Source organism: Triturus cristatus, chromosome 11 (genome assembly GCF_964204655.1).
Source record: "Triturus cristatus chromosome 11, aTriCri1.1, whole genome shotgun sequence".
Classification (NCBI taxonomy): Eukaryota; Metazoa; Chordata; class Amphibia; order Caudata; family Salamandridae; genus Triturus; species Triturus cristatus.
Window position 1 is genome coordinate 268993289 of NC_140594.1, and position 19625 is coordinate 269012913.

The 19625-nt window shown below is 47.5% G+C and overlaps 1 protein-coding gene across 3 annotated transcripts in view; it reads left to right on the forward strand.

Annotated features, from left to right (window-relative positions):
* The window catches only part of LOC146783991 (rab5 GDP/GTP exchange factor-like), a 161950-nt gene that overhangs the window by 106270 nt on the left and 36055 nt on the right, over positions 1-19625 (forward strand). For all 3 annotated transcript variants that reach the window (XM_085633191.1, XM_085633192.1, XM_085633194.1), the window contains exon 7: positions 6743-6834. In XM_085633191.1, coding sequence (XP_085489317.1) covers positions 6743-6834 — 92 coding nt within the window. The remainder of the gene's footprint in view (positions 1-6742; positions 6835-19625) is intronic.

Genomic DNA, 19625 nt, shown 5'->3' on the forward strand with positions numbered 1-19625 from the left:
GAGCGGTTAGCGCTCTAGTAGCCCTGACGAGAGACTATTTAGCCAGTAGTCGGCCCGAGCGCGCAGCGGTTGCGCGCAGAGGGGCGCCCTTGACGGCGCCAAAGACTAGCCTAAGACCAGCCCGTCTGCGCCCGTCCGCGACAGGACGGGACAAGGGGCAATGGGGGCACCGTCGATAATCCAATCGCTGACCGCCACAACGAGGATCATATATTCCAGTGAGACGCTACGTCAGCTGGGCGTGAGCCCCATTCGGATATGTGGACTAGGAGGTAATGTAGAGGTGGAAGGCCCCTTCTCCTGCCGCCATTGTCAGACCCAGTTTACCATTGCCAGCCAGAACACTCATCCTCATGGCTCTAGGACGGATCTTATCCCCACCGGTAACACTAGTAACAAATCTGCCAGTGCTACTACAAGAAGGAAAAATCTTTTGTGTAATGTAAGATCTCTACCGAAACATGCTTCTGAGATATGGGACCTAATTTCCACTAGCAATCCAGATCTATGCTTTCTCACGGAAACATGGTTAAAACCTTGCTCAACTCCTACAATTGCATTAGCCATTTCCTTGGGTTATAAAATTATTAGATTAGATCGACCCTCGAAAATAGGCGGAGGAATTGCTATTGTTCACAAACAAGATATTGACTGTTCTATGGTAACTGAGCTATCTACACCGGAAATTGAACTAATAATATTTAAAATTACTCCCTCTGAAAAAAACACAGCCACGCAGATGGGTGCCTTAGTTTATCGCCCCCCGGGCTCATGTGCTAACTTTTCTAATGTTTTACTCGAATCTTTGGCTCCATATATCAGCAATGATAAAGATTTTATTTTACTTGGAGATTTTAACATTCACAGTGAACTAATAAATTGTAAAGAAGCCCAGTCGGTTTTACAGGACCTTTTGCTTCTGGGGTTATCACAGGTTAACTCTGGACCTACACACCGGGCAGGACATACATTAGACCTCATATTAACAAACCATCCCTCAATCGCATGTCTACCGCCTATTCAAACCAGCTGGTCTGATCATTTTGTTATTGAATTTCATACCTTTCAACATAAAAATATTGGTCATGAATCAGTTTTTCTTCCCTGCAAACGCCGTCCCTGGTATAAGGTTAATGAACAGACTTTTAAAGATAATTTTATTAACCCCTCCTACCCTGCCTCAGAGGGAATGGATGGTGCCTTAAGGGAATTTGATTTAGCCACTAGGCGAACGATAGACATCATCGCCCCATTGAGACAATTTAAACCACGCCCTGCCAATAAACAAGAGATCTGGTTTTCTGATGAGCTTCGAATTTTAAAACAGAACTCTAGGAAGCTGGAAAAAAGATGGAGAACCTCATCAGGAGAAGGATAGAAAGCAATACTGGGCTTCTCTATCCATCTATCACAAAGCCATTCGTGGGGCACGTAAAACCCATGTAGCATCACAAATTGCTGCGGCAGGGAACTCCTCAAGGGTTCTCTATCAGGTTTTACAGTCTTTTGTGAAGCCAGTTGCCTGCGAAAGCTCTGAAGCAGCATCCCAACTTCTCTGTGATCAAATTTCGTCCTTCTTTTCTAATAAGATAGACAGGATTTATGAGAATATTGTCAATTCTAATCTCGCCTCCACTGCCATGGTCCCCTGTCAGGTCTTTAATGATACTGAACATGTGCCTAATACACAAGTTTTAGACACCTTTCCCTCAATCTCTTCCCCAGACTTATTGGCTCTGATGACCCAGATAAAAAGTGGTAGCCCGGATGACATCATACCTGCCAAACTTATGCCCATCCTTTCTGGACAACTTGGCCCCATGATTCAAGGACTGGTCAACCTGTCTCTTGGCTTGGGCTCTGTTCCCAAGGATTGGAAGCGTGCGTTGGTAAGGCCCATCAGGAAAAATACATCTATTCCTTGGACCGAGCTTACCAATTTAAGACCTATCTCACTGCTTCCTTTTCTGGGGAAACTGACAGAAAAACATGTCAACAGACACTTGTCCGGCTTTGTTGAAGATGTGGGTGGCCTGGACTACTCACAATCTGGGTTCAGGCCAAAACACAGTACAGAGTCTACTCTTCTGTCTGTGGTAGACGACCTACATATGCTTCAAGATAGGGGTTACTCTGTAATCTTGGTTTTGCTTGACTTGTCGGCAGCGTTCGACACCGTGTCACATAGCATTCTTGTTGACCGGTTGTCGAACATGGGAGTGAAGAACAAAGCCCTTGCCTGGCTGAGAAGCTTTCTTACTGGCCGTACCCAGACTGTCACCATGGGTACTTACCGTTCCAGGGAAGTAGAAATTACGAAAGGGGTGCCACAGGGCTCCTGTCTGAGCCCTACACTTTTTAACATCTATGTGGCACCCCTGGCAAGAGTGATGCGCGAATTTGGTTTTATTCCAGTGTCTTATGCTGACGACACACAGCTCCTCTTCCCTTTCAAAACCCTCACGACGGAAATTAAGAACTCTTTCTCGGCAGGCATGAAGGCTGTAGGGCAATGGATGTCATCTAATTACCTACAATGCAATGTCAGCAAAACAGAGATTATGTTGTTTGGAGGGGCCAAGATACTGTGGTCCCCCGATTGGTGGCCCCCGGATCTGGGTATGGTTCCTGAACCGAAGCAGGTTGTTAAAAATCTGGGGATACGCCTTGACCAGGATTTAGTGTTAAGGCAGCATACCAACTATATTACAGGTGTATGCTTCCACACTATTGGCCTGTTGCGTAAGATTCTTCCTTTGTTGCCGGATGCCTCCAGGAGGACCCTGGTGCAGGCTCTTGTTCTAAGTCGGCTGGATTACTGTAATGGCCTGCTCCTCGCAGCAAATGAGGGAGTGTTGGCCAAGTTACAGGTGATCCAGAATACAGCAGCTCGACTGGTCCTTAACGCCCCTCCGAGAACAGCTTCTAAACCTCTTTTGGAAAAACTGCATTGGCTGTCAATCCGGCAACGGACTAAGTTTAAAATCTGTTGCCTGATCCACAAAAGTATAAATGGCCAAGGTCCCCTGTACTTGGAAAACAAATTCATTCCCTATATTCCTACCAGGTCCTTGAGATCCAGCAATGGTTCTCTGCTGGTGGTGCCCCGCGCCAAAAAAGCAAGACATGGGGGTAAAGCATTGTCAGTCGTAGGACCTACACTGTGGAACAGTCTACCCCTAACTTTAAGACTATGTCCCGAACACTTGCAATTCAGGAAACAGCTTAAAACTTTGTTGTTTAAAAGTGACATCTAAGACGGCTCTCCCTGTCTGCTAATGATCAGCTGAAACCCGTTCCAGAGCGCAGAGATACTCCATTGGAGTCGATTCCAGCGCTATATAAACCCGCAAATAAATAAATAAATAAATGTGTCAAACAAGTCAACAGCAACGAACACTTTGTAAAATAAGCAATAAACAAAATGTGTCTTTATCACAAAGACCTATAACTTCCATAACTATACCACTCGACAGAAGCAGCTAGACTCACCACCACCTACTCTGCACAGACACAATAAGGATCAACAATATCCCACTAAAAAAGAAAGCAAAACGAAAATTACACACAAGGCAATGCAAAACGCATCACAAAGAATTTCATGCTCATACACTAACAAATATGCTGCCATTATGACACCACTTGCATAAATAATTCATTCATGCATGACAATAATACTCATTTGGAGTAAACACAAAAAATGTTTTTCTTACCAAATAAATGCAATTACGCAAAACTGCTGAACCTCTGCCGAAACCGCAAACCAGAATCAAAAGCTGTACACTAGAATAAAAAACAGAAAAAAACATTACTATCACATATGCAAATAATGCACCAGTCCACACACAATCCACCACCCAAGCTAAGGGGTAGGTGGGCCTAACAGTATTAATAAAATATTCACCCCTGTAAAAGGGGAGCAACCCTTGCCTAAGAGGCCACTCCCCTGCACCAAAATTTTTTTTTTTAAACCCTGGTGTCTAGTGGCTTCTGCCCCCCTTGGGGGCAGATGGACATAAAAACATAGTGCTGATCTGCCACCCAAAGAGGGCAGAAGTGGGGCCAATCATTCTCCCATAAAGGGGAGCAACCATTGCCCAAGGGGCCACTCCCCAACATAACAAAATACAATCCCTAGTGGCCATAATAAAAAAACAAAAAAGAATCCGCCGATCTGTCCTCCAACAGCCAAATTAATGCTCCCCAAACTCCCCACAAATAAATCCCTGGTGGTCTAGAGGGCCCAATTAAAAAAAGAAATGGCAAGATCTGCCCACCCATGGGGGCAGACAGCCAAAAACATTGCCCTCAAAGGGGAGCGACCCTTGCCCAAGGGGCCACTCCCACACAAATTAATCCCTGGTGGTCTAGTGGGCAACGACATAAAAAAAAATGGCAAGATCTGCCCCCCCCCCCGCCCCCAGTGGGGCGCAGACAGCCAAAAATATTGCCCGTAAGGGGGAGCGACCCTTGCCCAGGGGGCCACTCCCCACAAATTAATCCCTGGTGGTCTAGTGGGCCACTAAATAAATAAAAATTGCGAGATCTCCCCCCTCCAGGGGGCAGACAGCCAAAAACAATACCCCCCAGGGGCAGCGACCCTTGCCCAAGGGGCCACTCCCCATAAAACGTATTCCTGGTGGTCTAGTGGGCCACTTTAATTTAAACAAATGGTGCGATCTGCCCCCTAGGGGGGAAGACACAGGCAAAACATATTGCCCCCAAATAGGAGAGCGACCCTTGCCTAAGGGGCCGCTCCCAGCAAACAGTAGATCAATTACAAAATAAAAACTCCCTTGTGTCTAGTGGGCATTCCTGCTGCACGATTGCATTATTGTGCAGCATTCCTGATGCAGCAGGAATGCTCAAAAGAGGCATCAGGGGAAAGGAAAACACCTTCCTTCCCCCCCATGCCTTTCTTTTTTAAGATCATCCCCCCTCCCACAAGGAGAAACGTACCTTGTTCGACGACACGCTGGAAGCTAATGGCTTCCAGCGCGTTGGAAATCCCTCAATGACGGCGCGCCTCACGCGCTGACTTCATTGATGACATGGAAGAGGGGGTTGGCGAGGCAGGGGAAGGGCTTCCCCTGCCAGTCCCTGGTGGGGGGCACATAGATGGGCCGCCCACGGGGGGGCGCCAGCAATTTCCCCCCACCCCCGTGGGTGGGTGCTAGGACAGCCGGGTGACGTCCTGAGCACATACCCACTGTGTCTCGGGACGGCTCCCGGACCGCCCTGAGCACCGAAGGGGTTAACAAGGGATTACTTCATTAACTGCTTAATGGCTGACGATATCGGAAGTTGCACGTCTTTGAGGCTATAGTACATGTACAGCGTTTACCTTGCGGGAGCGAGCAGCAGCAGGCGCGATAATTGCTAAAAGATGGCGCCGCTGCTCACTCCCGCAAGGCAAACGCCGCACTTGCACGAGGGCCCTTTGGAAACAGTGCAGAACATGCATGAGTTTCCACGAAAGCCCGGAGCAATTTCAAGAGGTCACTCCAAAGCAGCGCTTGAACGCTGCATAGGCGAGACCTAAAAACCTCATCAGAGATCAACCTAGAACGGAGCTAATTAGCTCACCTCTAAAATTAAAGGGTCTTATGACGTCACCATGAAATGTTAAACTGAGAAAATCTTTCAAAGTATGAGCGCCAGGACATAGTCAAAAATATGAAATTGTGCTAATCAGCACATCCTTACATATAAGCATTGGCAAGTACATTCGTTCTGATTTTGGTTCCGAGCTAGGTGCTTTGCCAGTGCATGTTTTATTTTAATTATTTCTATACTTTAATAAAAACATTCAAACATCACCACCCAGGCAAATTTAAAGACCATTCAAATTGGGGTGCTACAGCAGTGCCCGCGGGGATCCAGAGCACTGCATGCAGCAGTGAAAGCCCTCTGGCAATATCTGTGGCACATTAAAAGCCTAATTAAACAGAAATAAAAAATAAAACGGTTGTGAAAGGGAAACTATCCAGTTTTAAGTAAAAAGGAACATTGGCCCACAAGTCCCTGGCACTGACAAGGGCTTCTTTTTAGACACTTTTAAACATTGTGCACAGGGGAGATGCGACAACAAGAGAGCAATGGATAAGGAGGTCTGACTGAAAACCCTTGTATGTGCGTAGTCTTTAAATTGGGGGGTGGGCAGAAAGCAAAAGGTTTTGGCTGACGGAAGACTAAAAAACTGAAAACATGGTCTCTGAGGTACCACAATGAAACCTGAAACCAAGCTCACCAGTACGGGTTTGGTGCCCTCGTCTCATTTTTAGAACATTTCATAGGCTCTATATTACTGCGCAACACAGGGAAGAGTTTCTAGCCCATCATCCACTCCATTTGTTAGGTCTCGCCTGACCCAGCGCATGCGCTGGTCTGGCGAGACTTATTGAGAGGGCTCCAAAAAGTGCTACCAGGCCAGCCTAGAGCTACAGTGCATGTGCGCGGGCGCACGCGCAGCGCTTTACCACGAATACTTTCACTTTTGCGGCCGCATGGCCGCTTTGATGTTTGATTGTGATAACTTTCACTTTCGCGGCCGCAGGGCCGCTTTGCATAGCCAATAGGTCTCGCTTTTGGCACCTTATAAGTATTTAGTTATGCAACTGTTGCATGGCTAAACACTTATAAGGTCCCAAAGGCGAGACCTATTGGCTATCTCAATGCTTGTTTTTATTATGTATACTGATCCAAGCCTTGTATTTTATACACTGTTCTTTCTCTTTTCTAGCTCTCTGCATTGGGTTACTCCTGAAATGCTTCGAGTTCCACTCAATGAGGCGAAACCAGAGGTCAATGAAAAAATCTTTTATGCCATAACAGGTTGGTGAATAAATGAAATATTTTGTTGCTTGCAGATTCAGGAATGAACTTAGGGGGGCAATTTAATTATAGGGCAAAAGACCCGTTTTGTAGTTTGGTGCATCATGTTGATGGAGCCCTGCACCAAACTGGTTTCTTTTTTTTTTTTTTTTGTTACTTTCAAAAAGAAAATCCTGATGGGATTTGAGGTAGCTCCCATGGCAGGAGTGGGGCTGGGGGCATTTTTTTGTTTTTTACTTTCCCTTACCACCAGAGTTTGCCTAGCAGTGACACAGAAATAAATGTCTATATGTCGGCCCATCCTAATAAGTTGGATGGACATATAGCCAATTCTCCGGTGGCCCTTCTCAGTCGGCCGTCTGAGAAGTTTAGCTACAGCAGTGATTGAGTAGTCCCCACCATAGCCGAACCTATGGTCCGGTCGCACAGAAATCGGGTGGGCACTTGGTTGGTGGGGAGGAAAGTCTGCCGTTGTGATGGGATTCCCTCGCCACCAACCTATAAATCTGCCCTGCAGCTAGGGTGAAACTGCCTATTCTTGAAACAGTTCTACCTGTTTCCCAAATATGAAACACAGTATGTCTACATGCCCATTTAACTTGAGATTGTCTATTTTTCCTTTTGAATCTTGTGCGAGTGAGTGAATCACCATCCACACATCTCTTTAAAGAGTGGTGACAGTGGCCTTATCATCCAGTATTACTTACCATGCCAAGATAGTCAGTAAAGGCTCTGCCTCAAGGATATTCCCACACACTCTTGCTGTTCAAAATCTGCACCCAGCTGCTGATGGATTGCAATGACTTATGATGCTACTCCTAGCAGAATAACAGCCATACCGGTTTACATTTGTGTCATGAAACTGCAGGCTTATGCACTAGGTGTCCAGTCTTGTTAAACATAGTGAAGTGGGAAACCTGCATCTCAAAAGTATTGGCAATATTCCCTTTGTGTATTTCTGAAAGGGACAACATTCTCAATAAAAACACAAATACATTTTGCTGGGAGTAGGCGATGCAAGGAAGCGAGAATGCCAAGAGAAAGACAAATTACAAACTCTGTTGAATTTTTAACAAAAAAGGGGTTACAGAAGGGGAATAACTTTAAATAAACCCAATGGTGAGAGATTTTTTTTTCTGATGAATTCCAGTCAATGTAAAGAGTAATAATGTCCTTGCAGACCGTTTTTAGAGTATTGTGCACAGGTCCTATGTGGGGGTGTGGAACCAGTCGAAGCTTAGAAATGTCTGGTTAACCACATACTAAATCAATGCAAAATGGAGGTAGCAATGATAACTTTGACATCCAAACAAGTAATGGTGGCTCATACATAGGGGTGTTGGGGCAATGCCCTGTCACTGCAAACCGGCACATACCTCACCCACTTAATTTTTTTTGTGTGGTTTTTTTTTCGCTATAAATTGTGCCTCCGCCCCACTTGTTTTTCAAGTCCCCTATAAGATAAAGCTTTGCAGACGCACAATCACATCCATCAGCTAGTGTTAGCATGGTCATTATGATTGGCCAGGACTACACGCCTGGCTGCCTATCTACTGCAGAAAAGAAGTGTCCATGTCCGTCTCGCCAGTCTCTTGGTACAGCCAGGCCGACATGTATACTTCAGTCCTCTGCTACCGGAACTGTACAGGGTGCCGTGGAATAGAACCCGCCTCCCTGGTCTCTGATAGGGTGCTGAGTCCACCTGCCCAATGAATCCTGACCCTGCTGTCATGCCACTTATTGTAATAAACAGCATGAGATCAGCGTCCGGTTTGGCTGGAATCAGCAGACTGTGGCAGTAGACAACCGCATGGACCTGCGTACAGTCGTGAGCAGTCAGTGCAGAGGTAGGGGTGATTACCAGAACTCTGCCAGTCACTGTATTGCTGTATTTTGAAACCAGATAGTGATTGGCCATGTTTTTGTTGCTCGGTTTGGCAGAATGCTCTTCCCTTCTTGCACACTGATCGTACAGTTCACTAGCTTGTGTAATGGCGAGCACCCACTTAACAGCCTTTGTATTCTCAGCTCTGATCTGCTGAACATGTATGCAGAGACACAACTAGAGCCAAATTTCGGGGGGGGGCCTAATTCTTTCAGCAATAGGCAGAGTTTAGATGAAGGGGTGAAAAAACAAAGCCTTGTTAACAGGTAAAATGGTATTTTAAAGACCTGTGAAGTACTCTGGTGCGGCTGCGATAAGCTTGTCTGTGTGTGACCGGGAAGCTGTCTCAGCCCGGGCTGACACACAGGACGTGGGGGGCGGCTGAAGCCCTATGGGCCTTGCTCGCCTGCATGTATGTGTAAGTCCTCCCTGCTATTGATGTTGCCTGACATCCAGCAACTTCGGTGTGGTCACTGGCTCTGTATAGGTACTTATAAGCACCAATGCTTAAGCTCCGAGTAATTTAATGGCTGTGTCTATTTCACATAAAGCTCAAAGATAGCAGTACCTTTTTCTTATGCTGGGGTATAAAGGAGACCCCTGCCCCCCCCCCCCCCCCTTTTTTTTGCATTGCAAAGCCTCATCCAAACTGTTCTCCTCAGCAGTGCTTATCCAGCTTCATTTCTGGTTTGATCTTAAAGTGAACTTAGAGCTGCGATCAATTCTGCCAGATGACATTAAACTCCTGTTCTTAGATTTTGAGTGTATATGTTGTCTGGAAAACCCACACATAATAAGTGGATCCTGGAAATTTGGAAGACGTCTGGACAAAAGCAGAAGGTCCCAATAGGATGTTTTCCAATCCAGAACCATTTACTTTTGAGTCACCGGCAAAATGCTGGTAATGACTGTTTGACAGTAGGAGAAACAATTTTTCTAGGGTGTAGAAAGTACATGTCTTTCCATAGTAGGCCCAGTGTACCAACCCGTATAAACGTTAGGGGAAAAATAAAAATCGGTATGCCTAAGCAATACCTGAAAGCGCAAAATGGAACCTAAATCCAAAACAAAAAAAGGATAGGATAGAAAGGGTGTGCCTTTTTGGAGAAAAAAAATTATGAAAAGGTAAGAAAGAGAATGTAATTGGGAGTGCCAAGTCTTAGACATGGGACCTTTTTCTCCAACAGCAAGTACTCCTACCAAGGAGGAGGAGCCTCACCATGATGGCCGCTCGGAGCTGATGGTCCATAGTGAACCCTCTCACCAGCTTCCTGAGCGGCATTCCGCTGTGCTGTTTTCCCATCCAAAACAACGATTCCGCAACCAGAAGCTCAAAATCGCTCTTCGCCGATCTTGCATCGCAGAGAATTGAGCCGCAACGTCCCTGCCAGTTAATATGCCAAGATGGCGCCTGGGGAGCTGTGAGACCCCACCCGGTGGCCGAAAGAAGTGCTCTGTGATGCCGTCTACCTCCGTTTATCAAGCAGACAGTGCCCCCCACCCTCAAAGTGATATGCACCTATCGTAAGACATGCTTGCGGGTCAGAGTGAACTACCTTGCGGCATACAGCACACAAGATGGCTTCTTGCATCGATCTGCGCTCGCTGTGGTGGAGCAGGTGTATGGTGCGGAAGCCAGTGATCACTCACCTCGGTTTGGCGGTGGCTGGCCCGGACATCGAGACTGGAGCGCGTACCTCTGAGACAAGACGCGTGCAACCAGGCGGACTACGGTAGCCCAATACTGAAGTTCGATCCGGCAGCGGAGTGAGTTCGCGTCCGCAGCGTAAGTGAGACACAGTGGGAACCATAACTGCGGGCGGACAACCGTGACCTCAAATGGCCTAACGGCAGCCGGAGCTCCTTACTTCCTTGCGTTGCGGTAAATACGAGGGAGTGGGAAGTATTTTTAATGCTGCCGGGGGATCTCAACACGCTGTATGGAGGGGCTGCGTGAATCGCGCGTTATGGCAGCTGTCCAGTGACACTGGAAACAGCTGGCTGCAGCGTTGAATTGCATCCCGTAAGGTAAAGAACTGCCAAGTAAGGTCAGGGTGACTCTGCATACGCGACAAATCTTTCTTGGGAACCAGCATGAAAAGCACTGCTGGGGTTGCGTAAACATTGTGTGGGAATCCTGCGAGGGAGTGGAGGCAGATGGTCATCAACAGTACAGTTGACGCAGCAGCAAGGGAATTGGCTGCACTGCAGACAGATACTGAAATGAGCCTGAGTGGTCGTGCTGATCTGTTACCTGAAGTCTAGGTGGAGCTGTGACCCACAAAGGAGGCCACCCTCTCTACAGCCAAGTTGCTCCGCCGCGGAGAGCGACCCCGGCCCCTGATGCTGTGGAATCAGTGACCCCAACTGGTCTGTGGGCTCATTGCCGTTTACCTTTGGAGGGCCCCCTGATGTTTTTACCTTCCCCATTGCCGGTAGGCCTGTCTTTGACTGTTTGCAAGCTCCTAGCTCAACTCCCCTCCCCCACCTCCCTTGATGCTCCTTGGGACTTGTTTTTGTTTTATCTCTTCCCTATGTAACCAATGTTATTCGATGTTTACTGATGTTATACTATGAATCCAACAGCGGAGCCCTAGCAACATGGCCGACGCCTGGTGGAGCTACCTAGGAAGCCATAGAGGAGATTGGCTGTTGTTTTCGCCACCATCTTCTCCCCCCCCCCCCCCCCCCCCCTTCCCCCCACAGTTGTGTTCCTGGACTATTGCCCAACACTCACTACTGCGGGGGAATGGGGAAGCTCTGCAAACTTCAGAGCTGTCTCTTCCACCTCTCATGGGGCGTGCTGGAGGATAAGGCGGACGGCGTTTCCCAGTAACACCGGGACTGTTGCCTTCTATGGAACTATGACGATGCCCCATGGGCGGAAACTAAAACGGTATGTTCCTACCGTGGAGCCCGAGTACCCTTGGCCGCTGCCCGGTAGAGCTGTCCTATGCAGCTATAGAGGAGTCTGGCTCTGATTCACCCCTGCGGCCGTCACCTACCCTGCCGGACATCGGACATTGTTTCTCACGGTTCTTCATGGTTTTATCTGCAGGGCTCGAAAAATCTGAAACATGGTACTAGTCCTGCAGGTCTAGTACCTTGAAAAATCTTCTCGACCTAACAGTAACCTTCTTGACCTCCGCCTCTGAAAGCGGAGCAAATGTGACAAGATAACAAGATTTAAAGGCATCTTTATTGCTCATTTGCTTTGTGAGCAATAAAAAGGCCTTTAAATCTTGTTATCTTGTCACATTTTCTCTGTTTTCAAAGACAGAGGACAAAAGTTAGTATGTTTTCCTACTCGCCAGAAAGGGCGAGTAGGACCTAAAAATAGCTCGACCTCATTAAATTTACCTCGCAAATGCGAACGGTCGAGTGGATTTGTCGAGCCCTGATCTGTCTTTCTCTTTGACTGCTTTGTTTCCCCTAAAGTACTTTCCCCCTTCCGGTCTACCTGACTCTATCTGCAGTCCTCTCCCCTTAGAGTAAACCTTTTTAAAATGTGGACTTCTGACCTGGCACTCCCTATCCTAAGTCCAGACGGTCAACTCACTGGGCCCGCTGCGGAGATGGCATGCTGGGTTGACGTGTTTTTCACAACCGGAGCTGTGCCCATGGATGTCAGTTTTGTGGCAGCCGCGTGCAGCAGTGCATGTCTCAAGGTCTCAGGATCGGAAATATACTGAGGCTGTTTCTGCTCGCAGCGCATGTGGTGGTTTATTTCGACCCGCATTAAAAACAAAGCTGGTGCTCTGCCACAATATGATGCTCATCTCCCTACGCCTTGCTCCCCAAGCATATACAAAGCCGTTGATGTGCCCTAGTGTTGCCCGTACCCAGCACCAATAGACTTCCTAAGTAGGCAATAAAAAAACAAATCAGAGGTGCTGATGAGCTGCCCCTCACGAGGAAACAAAGCACCATTTGGGGGCAAGAGACCCTGAGGGCATGCCTAGCGGTGAAAGATGGGACACCAGGGAGCGTACGCTTTGCTGACAGAAGGCCTCAGCCAGGGTGGGGGGGAAGGGGAGGGGGTGAGTTTGTCCCATAGAATAAGCCAGTCTGAGAGCTCAGGCAGCAGTCTTGGGCTTGTGGGCATAGGGTCAGACCAGGCCATACATAAGTACACCATTGCTAACCACGCAATGAGCTGGAGGTGCCCCGGGGAGCAGTTGTGAATAGAGAGGCCAGTTGCAGAATATACCCAAGATCTAAATAGCAGGCACCTGAGAAGCTCTGCAGGAAACCGGCATAGAGGTGAGAGCTGGGTCCTGGCACTATTAATGTAAACATTGTGTGTGGATGTGTGGAACATGAGTGACAGATCAAATCATTATTGAATGTATGGGTAAAATAAAGCTGCCTACTGATGGCATCCCAGGGGGAATAACTGAGACTAGCTGGGAGTTGCCAACCAGGGGACGACGGATTGGGGAAGTTAACAGTTACCATAATCAGTGCGTAGGGCAGATGCACACAAAGGGGTAAGCTTTAAAAGGCTCTAAAGTTGGTGAGACCTCTTAAATCTGATCAACTGCTGACTAACACTCCAGAGTAAGAAAATCAGAGTGGTTAATCCCTCCAGCCTCCAGGGCAGTGGCATCTCTGGGAGGAAGGAAATTGGAATTAAACCTCCAAAACAAAAATGTGGAATTAAGCCCAGGGCCAACAAAACAAGCATTTGGTCTCGCATTGACGCGAGTTTGAGCTATTGACATTGTAAATAACAATGCTTTTTATTTATATTTTTAAAAAGAAAACAAAAATAAAAGGCATTAATATTTGCAAATGTCAATAGTTCAAACTCGCGTCAATGTGAGACCTATGGTATTGCAAATGCTTGTTAACTTCTAGTCTTCAGTCCCAGACAAACCGGAAGTCAGGCGCCCTTGCCCGGGACGTGGGCAGGACCTGCTCCTGCAAGAAGAGAAACCGGCATGCCGTGCTAACGCGGGGCTCCCATGCTGAAGGGAGAGCCCCGCGGTGGCGGCTGGAGTGGAGAAAAGCCCCGGGTCCCAGGAGGGGGCCTGGGTGAAGATTGTGGCGGCCGAGGCTGCTCACGGCAGCGCGGGGCTCCCAGGAGTGCAGGGAAGCCCCGCAAGAGAAGTGCTGCCGCCACGAGGAGGAGCCTCCGCCAGAAGAGCAGACCGGTGAGTGAACGGCTGGGGGGCTCCCTGTGGGCTATTGTTGGTGCCTGATCGAGGCACAGTGTTCTTTTGGCATTCTGAGCGGCCCCGTCTTGCAGCAGGCCACTCCAATGGGGCTGGCATGTGGTCGGAAGGGGGACAGGAGATGTGCACATCGCGTGTGTGGACATGCGTGTTCACGTGCGCGTACACAGGCTCCAATCCGCCAAAAGCCTTGCGCGTGCCCATCTCCTGTCCCACTTCCGAGGCAAGTCAGCAACAATAGATCTCGCTGGCGACCGCGCTTTCGCGCTGCGTTTGCCAGGCGAGACCTAAAAACGTATTGGGACATTACATACCGCCATCTGTACACTCATTGCTGTGCACCTCTTGTGGACAGCGACAGCATTGCTGCAACACCAACTGGAGTGCTTACCAAGGATGATCTTAGAGCATGCCTTGTAAACTTACAAAAAAAACATTGGGTATAATTTGTCAAAACTGAGAGCATTAGTAAGTGCATTTTAAACAGACCAGCGGGCACTAGACTGAAGACTAGGATCAGCAGAAACACTGCTGCGGACATATGAAGCTGTTGATCAGTTGGCTATCACCTCATTCTGCCACCTGGAATCTCAAAACAAATGGCTGATGGCAAAATGAGCGGTTCTAGAGAGCAGATCCTAAAGAGACAATATATGCATTACGAATCTGAAATAGGGAAATGGAGCAGTCTAACATCTCAACCTATGTCATAAGACTTTTCAAAACCTTATTGAAAAAAATCGCCCAAATTGAGCTTTCCCATAGTAAGAACTGGGGAGAAAGCACAAGGGTAATAACAGTTAAACTATAGATATGTGGTCCAACTGAAAAGTTAACCACTCAAAGAAAGAATCGTTGCACAAGCACCAAAATCACATCTGTTTAGAGGCAGTGGAGTCTGAAAATTGTACAGACTAGCAGTGGCCAATATACAGCGCCGGAGGGACTACAGAGAGGTAGTGCAAGAACTTAACCAAAAACAGATTTGATACAGAAGGAGGTGAAAACACGCTTGGTTCACAGTTTGAATAGTAGGCGTGGAGGCCATTATCTATTCTCTGTCAGACAGGAAAAATGTACTTCAACTTCAGGATAGGAAGGAAGGTGCATCTGACACTGATGGCCCTGTACCATCGCAGGGCAGCATGTCGACGTGATCCTAGGAGATAGAGATAATTCAGAAGGAAATGGGTTGCCAGTGGGCCACCATTGACACTAGAGAGCTCTTTAATACAGGAAAGAGTGCAATAACTTTGCAATCAGCTCCCAACAAAAAGGGTGGATTGGTCAAATCTGATAGAGAACTGAGGATAGAAACGACAAAATAATCGACAAACGAAAGTGATCAGTGTCGGACCAGGAGCTAGACAGCTTGGCTCAAGTCTCAAAATACACACGAGCCATGTCGAAACATCTGAGAGAGGTTGTCTCGGTCCTGGGTCTGACAGACTCCTGCCACCATTAACATCCCAGGGAAAGGCACTACTCCTTCTACTCTTCAGTCCACAGGGCATACACTAGAATAGACTTTATCTTTGTCACTAAGAACTTCTTGGGCAGGCTACAAATTGTAGGGGAGACAATCTCCGGCCATTCACACATAGGTCTTGAATTGGGGGGGAGACACCAGATATAGGGGGAATGGAGGATGTGCATAGGCTTGCTTGGGGACTGTGTTAGCAAGTAGGAGCTTAGCAATGAGATACAAAACTACTTTCCAGAAAATGGCATGAGGACACAAACTGTCGCACCATTTTGGGACGCATTCAAAGCCACAATCCGATGTATGGCTATTTCCCTGACCTGTAAGGTCTGCAAGGATGAAAGACTAGGTAAGGCAAAAAACGGAAGGAGGCAAAGCTTCAGAATAAGAGATTGTCTTTTCTTAAACACGCCAGTGCAATTATCGCTCAGCTCCAAGTGTTGAGAATAAATAAAGCAGAATAGGCACTGCTTTGTTTAAAGCAAAATTGTTACAGATGTGGAATAAAAGGTACTTGCAATGCATCCTAGAGCCCAAAAGGCTAGATCTTGCACACAAACCTGGTGATGGATCGAAGACTGAAAAGAGATCTCTTCTCATTATTCTACAAGAATCATTACATGGCAGTTGCAAAGGATAAGGAAGATATAAGGCATTATCTTTATAACGTACTAAGCAAGACTGTCACCCCACAGTGGAGGGAGGAACTAGATAAGACCTCTTAGGCTGAAGAGATCCTCACTGCTATAATGTAATAAGATCTTAAGTCCTGATTCTGAAATGGGGTCTGATGATTGTGCTGATACGACTGGCGGGGTGCGACTTGTTGTCCTCTGAATTTTACCTTGTCGTGCTAATGATATGCATTGGGTGTATGCGCCTTCTTACCTTGCATCTTACTGTCCACTGCTTTATTGTTGTGAATGTATATAAAACTGCAAAAATAAACTTTATTTAAAAAAAATAAGCCCTAAGAAAGCTCCATCTACAAATTAAAAGCAGGCCTTCTGCTTGGCACATTGGTAGTTCTGTTCAACTCTTTTAATGAGACGACAGATGTCACACCCACGATATGTGGGGTAGGGATCACACTCCTATGCAAAACGTTGAAAGACCCAGTAGAGTGCAAATCTTTCTGCCCAATAGCGTTATTAAACACTGACACTGAGATTGTCACCAAGGTCATCAAGAATAGACTTCGTAAAATCCTACCTTCATTAGTTGAGGCAGACTAAGTGGGTGACTGTATTTATATATAGTTGCACATTTGATTGAGAAAGCAAAAGAGGGATACCAGCCATCCTCATGGAGCCTAATGCAGAAAAGTATTTGGCATGGTAAACTGGGTATTCCTAGACAAGGTCATCTGCAGGACAGGAGTAAATGGAATCGGCTCAGATCTGCCTCCAGAGATCAGGTTGCCCCTAGTCGTCCTTGGGTTTGCCCTGGACATGGAGCCTCTGGTGTCCCAGTTACATGGGTCAGTTGTGTTGAGGGGAATATTTGGCAGTGCTGAGCACCAAATAACTGTTTGCTGATGGTGTCCTTGTCACTGAGCTTGAAATCACGTCACTCACAAGTACTTCGTGTTAGGAAGCTGGCTCTGTATATACTATACCAAAGTGAGGTATAGTGTGCACAGTCAAGTGGAACCCTAAAGGTAGTCCGAGGTAAACTTAGATAGAACCTTACTCTCTATTTGTGGTAGTGTGGTCGAGCAGGAAGGCAGTATCCGAGGACAGTGTTAAGCATTTGTTGTACACTCAGTCAGCAAATGAATTCACACACTCAAAGCATGAACTTCAGACCAATTGTTTTTGTATAAAAATATTCTTAGTTATTTTATTTCTAGAACCAAGCAACCCTGGCACAGGTAAGCAATAAACCACCCCTTCGAGAGTTAAGTTGGGAAGTTAGGGGTTGGTTAGGCAATGTTGGTTTGGGCACACAAGGCCGTGGGGCGTCTGGTGCAGGGGTGGCTTTTGGGGTAGGATCTTCTTACCAGCTCCTGGTCGGGGTTAGAGGGACCTTTTGGATTTAGGCTGCAGGCGTCTGCTGGAGGCTTGAGGCAGGTCAAGGGTCGCCGGATCTCGGTTCAGGATCGTCGGGGTGACTTTCTCGTGGTGTTTGCCCGCTCGGGCTGTGGACGGCGGGTGCAGACTGGGGCGGATTAGTGGTCTCCAGCTGCTGCCAGAGGTTGCAGTTGAACAAATCCGTTGTTCACGGGAGAAGCAGTCTTTGGAAGTGAAGGCAGGCAGGACCTCTGCGTTTTTGAGGTTGCTGGCTGCGGGACACCGGGATTTCTCAAGAGCAGGTTCTAAGGGGAGACAGGCCGGTAGGGCTGGGGCCAAGTCATTGGGCGTCTTCCTCTTGTTAGCTGCTGCACGGCTGTTCGGTCCTTCTTCTTTTCTTGTTTCTTGTCTGGATCTGAGGAAGCAAGGTTCAGGGGCGTTACAGGTAGGTAAAAGGCAGGGACCAATGGGCCCCTTCCCTGGGATGGGTACACCCCCTATTATGCCACCCTCCAGTGGGAGTGGGACATGTGCCTGTCCCTGGGTGGCTCAGTTTCCCCCCCCCCCCCCCCCCCCCCCATCTTCAATATGGCCTGGACTGAGAGATATGCTTCACCTCGCCTCCCCCACCTGAGGGGTGGAGTTGGCAGAGTTGGGCACACCTCTCTTCCTCACTTGTTTTTTCCCGTCGGTTCTCCCACCTAATGTGGGGGTCAGAACCAGTTGCTGAAAGCAGCAAGTGACTTGGGGGAGCTCAAAGGCGGCAAGCCTTTGAAGCTTCCCTTTCGTGAACCCTGCCCATCCTGGGGGGAGGAGGCTTGGCACCAGGATGTTCATTGTTTCAGGCCCCAGAGAGCAGCAGGCTCTCGACCCAGGGGTCCAGAAACATGTCTGGTGGTGGCAGCTGAAAGCAGCCACTCAGCCTGGACACTAGAGGTGGGTTAGCTTTCAGGGGGCATTTATGAGATGCCCTCCGTGTGCATTTTTCATTATATTCCACACTGGCATCAGTGTAGGTTTAATGTGCTGAGAGGTTTGATACCAAACTTCTCAGTTTTCAGTGTAGCCAATATGGTGCTGTGGATCTCGTAATGACAAACTCCCAGCACCATATACTCTTAATGGCAGCGCTGCACTTACAATGTGTAAGAATGGACTTTGATACTGTGGGGGTACAGGGCTCATACACCTGTACCCTCACCAGTGGTATAGTGCAATCAACTAGAGGGTGACTGATCTATGCCACGGCAGTGGGTTATAGGCATGGCACACAGGGATGTGTGCCATGTCGACTCTTCACGTTGTTCTGCACCAAAACACGCAGCCTGCAAAGGTAGTGTGTGAGTGTAGTGGTACAGGACCTCTAAGGGTGGCACAATAAGTGCTGCAGCCCTTAGAGGCCGTCTCTGGTCACAGTGCCCAGGGGCTGACCTGTGACCAGAGATGCCAATTCGGTTTAGGCTTCAATGCAGTTTTAGGGAAAGAACATAGGCCCTGGGTAACTGATTGGCAGGAGCCCAAGGCACACTCAGTCAAAGTACATCAGCAATTCAGCAAAAAGTGGGGGCAACCATGCAGAAAGAGGGCACTTTCTCACACTTATGTCTCTGAAAGGCTTTCCGGCTTCAAAATAAATAAGACTTCTGAGATCCTATGTCAGCCAACCTCTGCAGAGTATATGGCAGCTGAAGTAGCAGTGCCCAAATAAGTGGGCCAGCAAATCAATCAAATACTTAGGAATAAAAATTACGAACACTTTGGGGTAGGTGTGAAGACTAATTGGCCTTCGTTAAAAACCCAGTTAGGGCAGACCTTAAAAAATGGTGTAAACTATACTACTTATAGCTAGGGCAGATAAAAATGAGCATACTCCCCTCTTTGTCCATTTCCCAGGTGCTTCTGGCCGTATATTATTGACACTGCTGAAGTCAATCCAGAAGCTAATATCCTTTGTCTAGGTAAGTAACTGCACTACACTAAATAAGAAGGTTTTGCTGCCTCGACAGAAGAAAGGTGGTTTAGCATGCCCCAACATATTGAAGTACTGTTATGCAGGATACCTGCGTATTATTGGTGAAAGGTTGATACAAAGTCTGAAAAACATTGAATGCATATGGAGTAGATTTCTATAAGGGCTATACTGACATCTTGGCACTTAATATACTTGTTTTTGAGAAGACCTTCTAATGAGGGAGTCTCCTGCCGGTCCCCTGCCTCTTTGATAAGCTATCTAA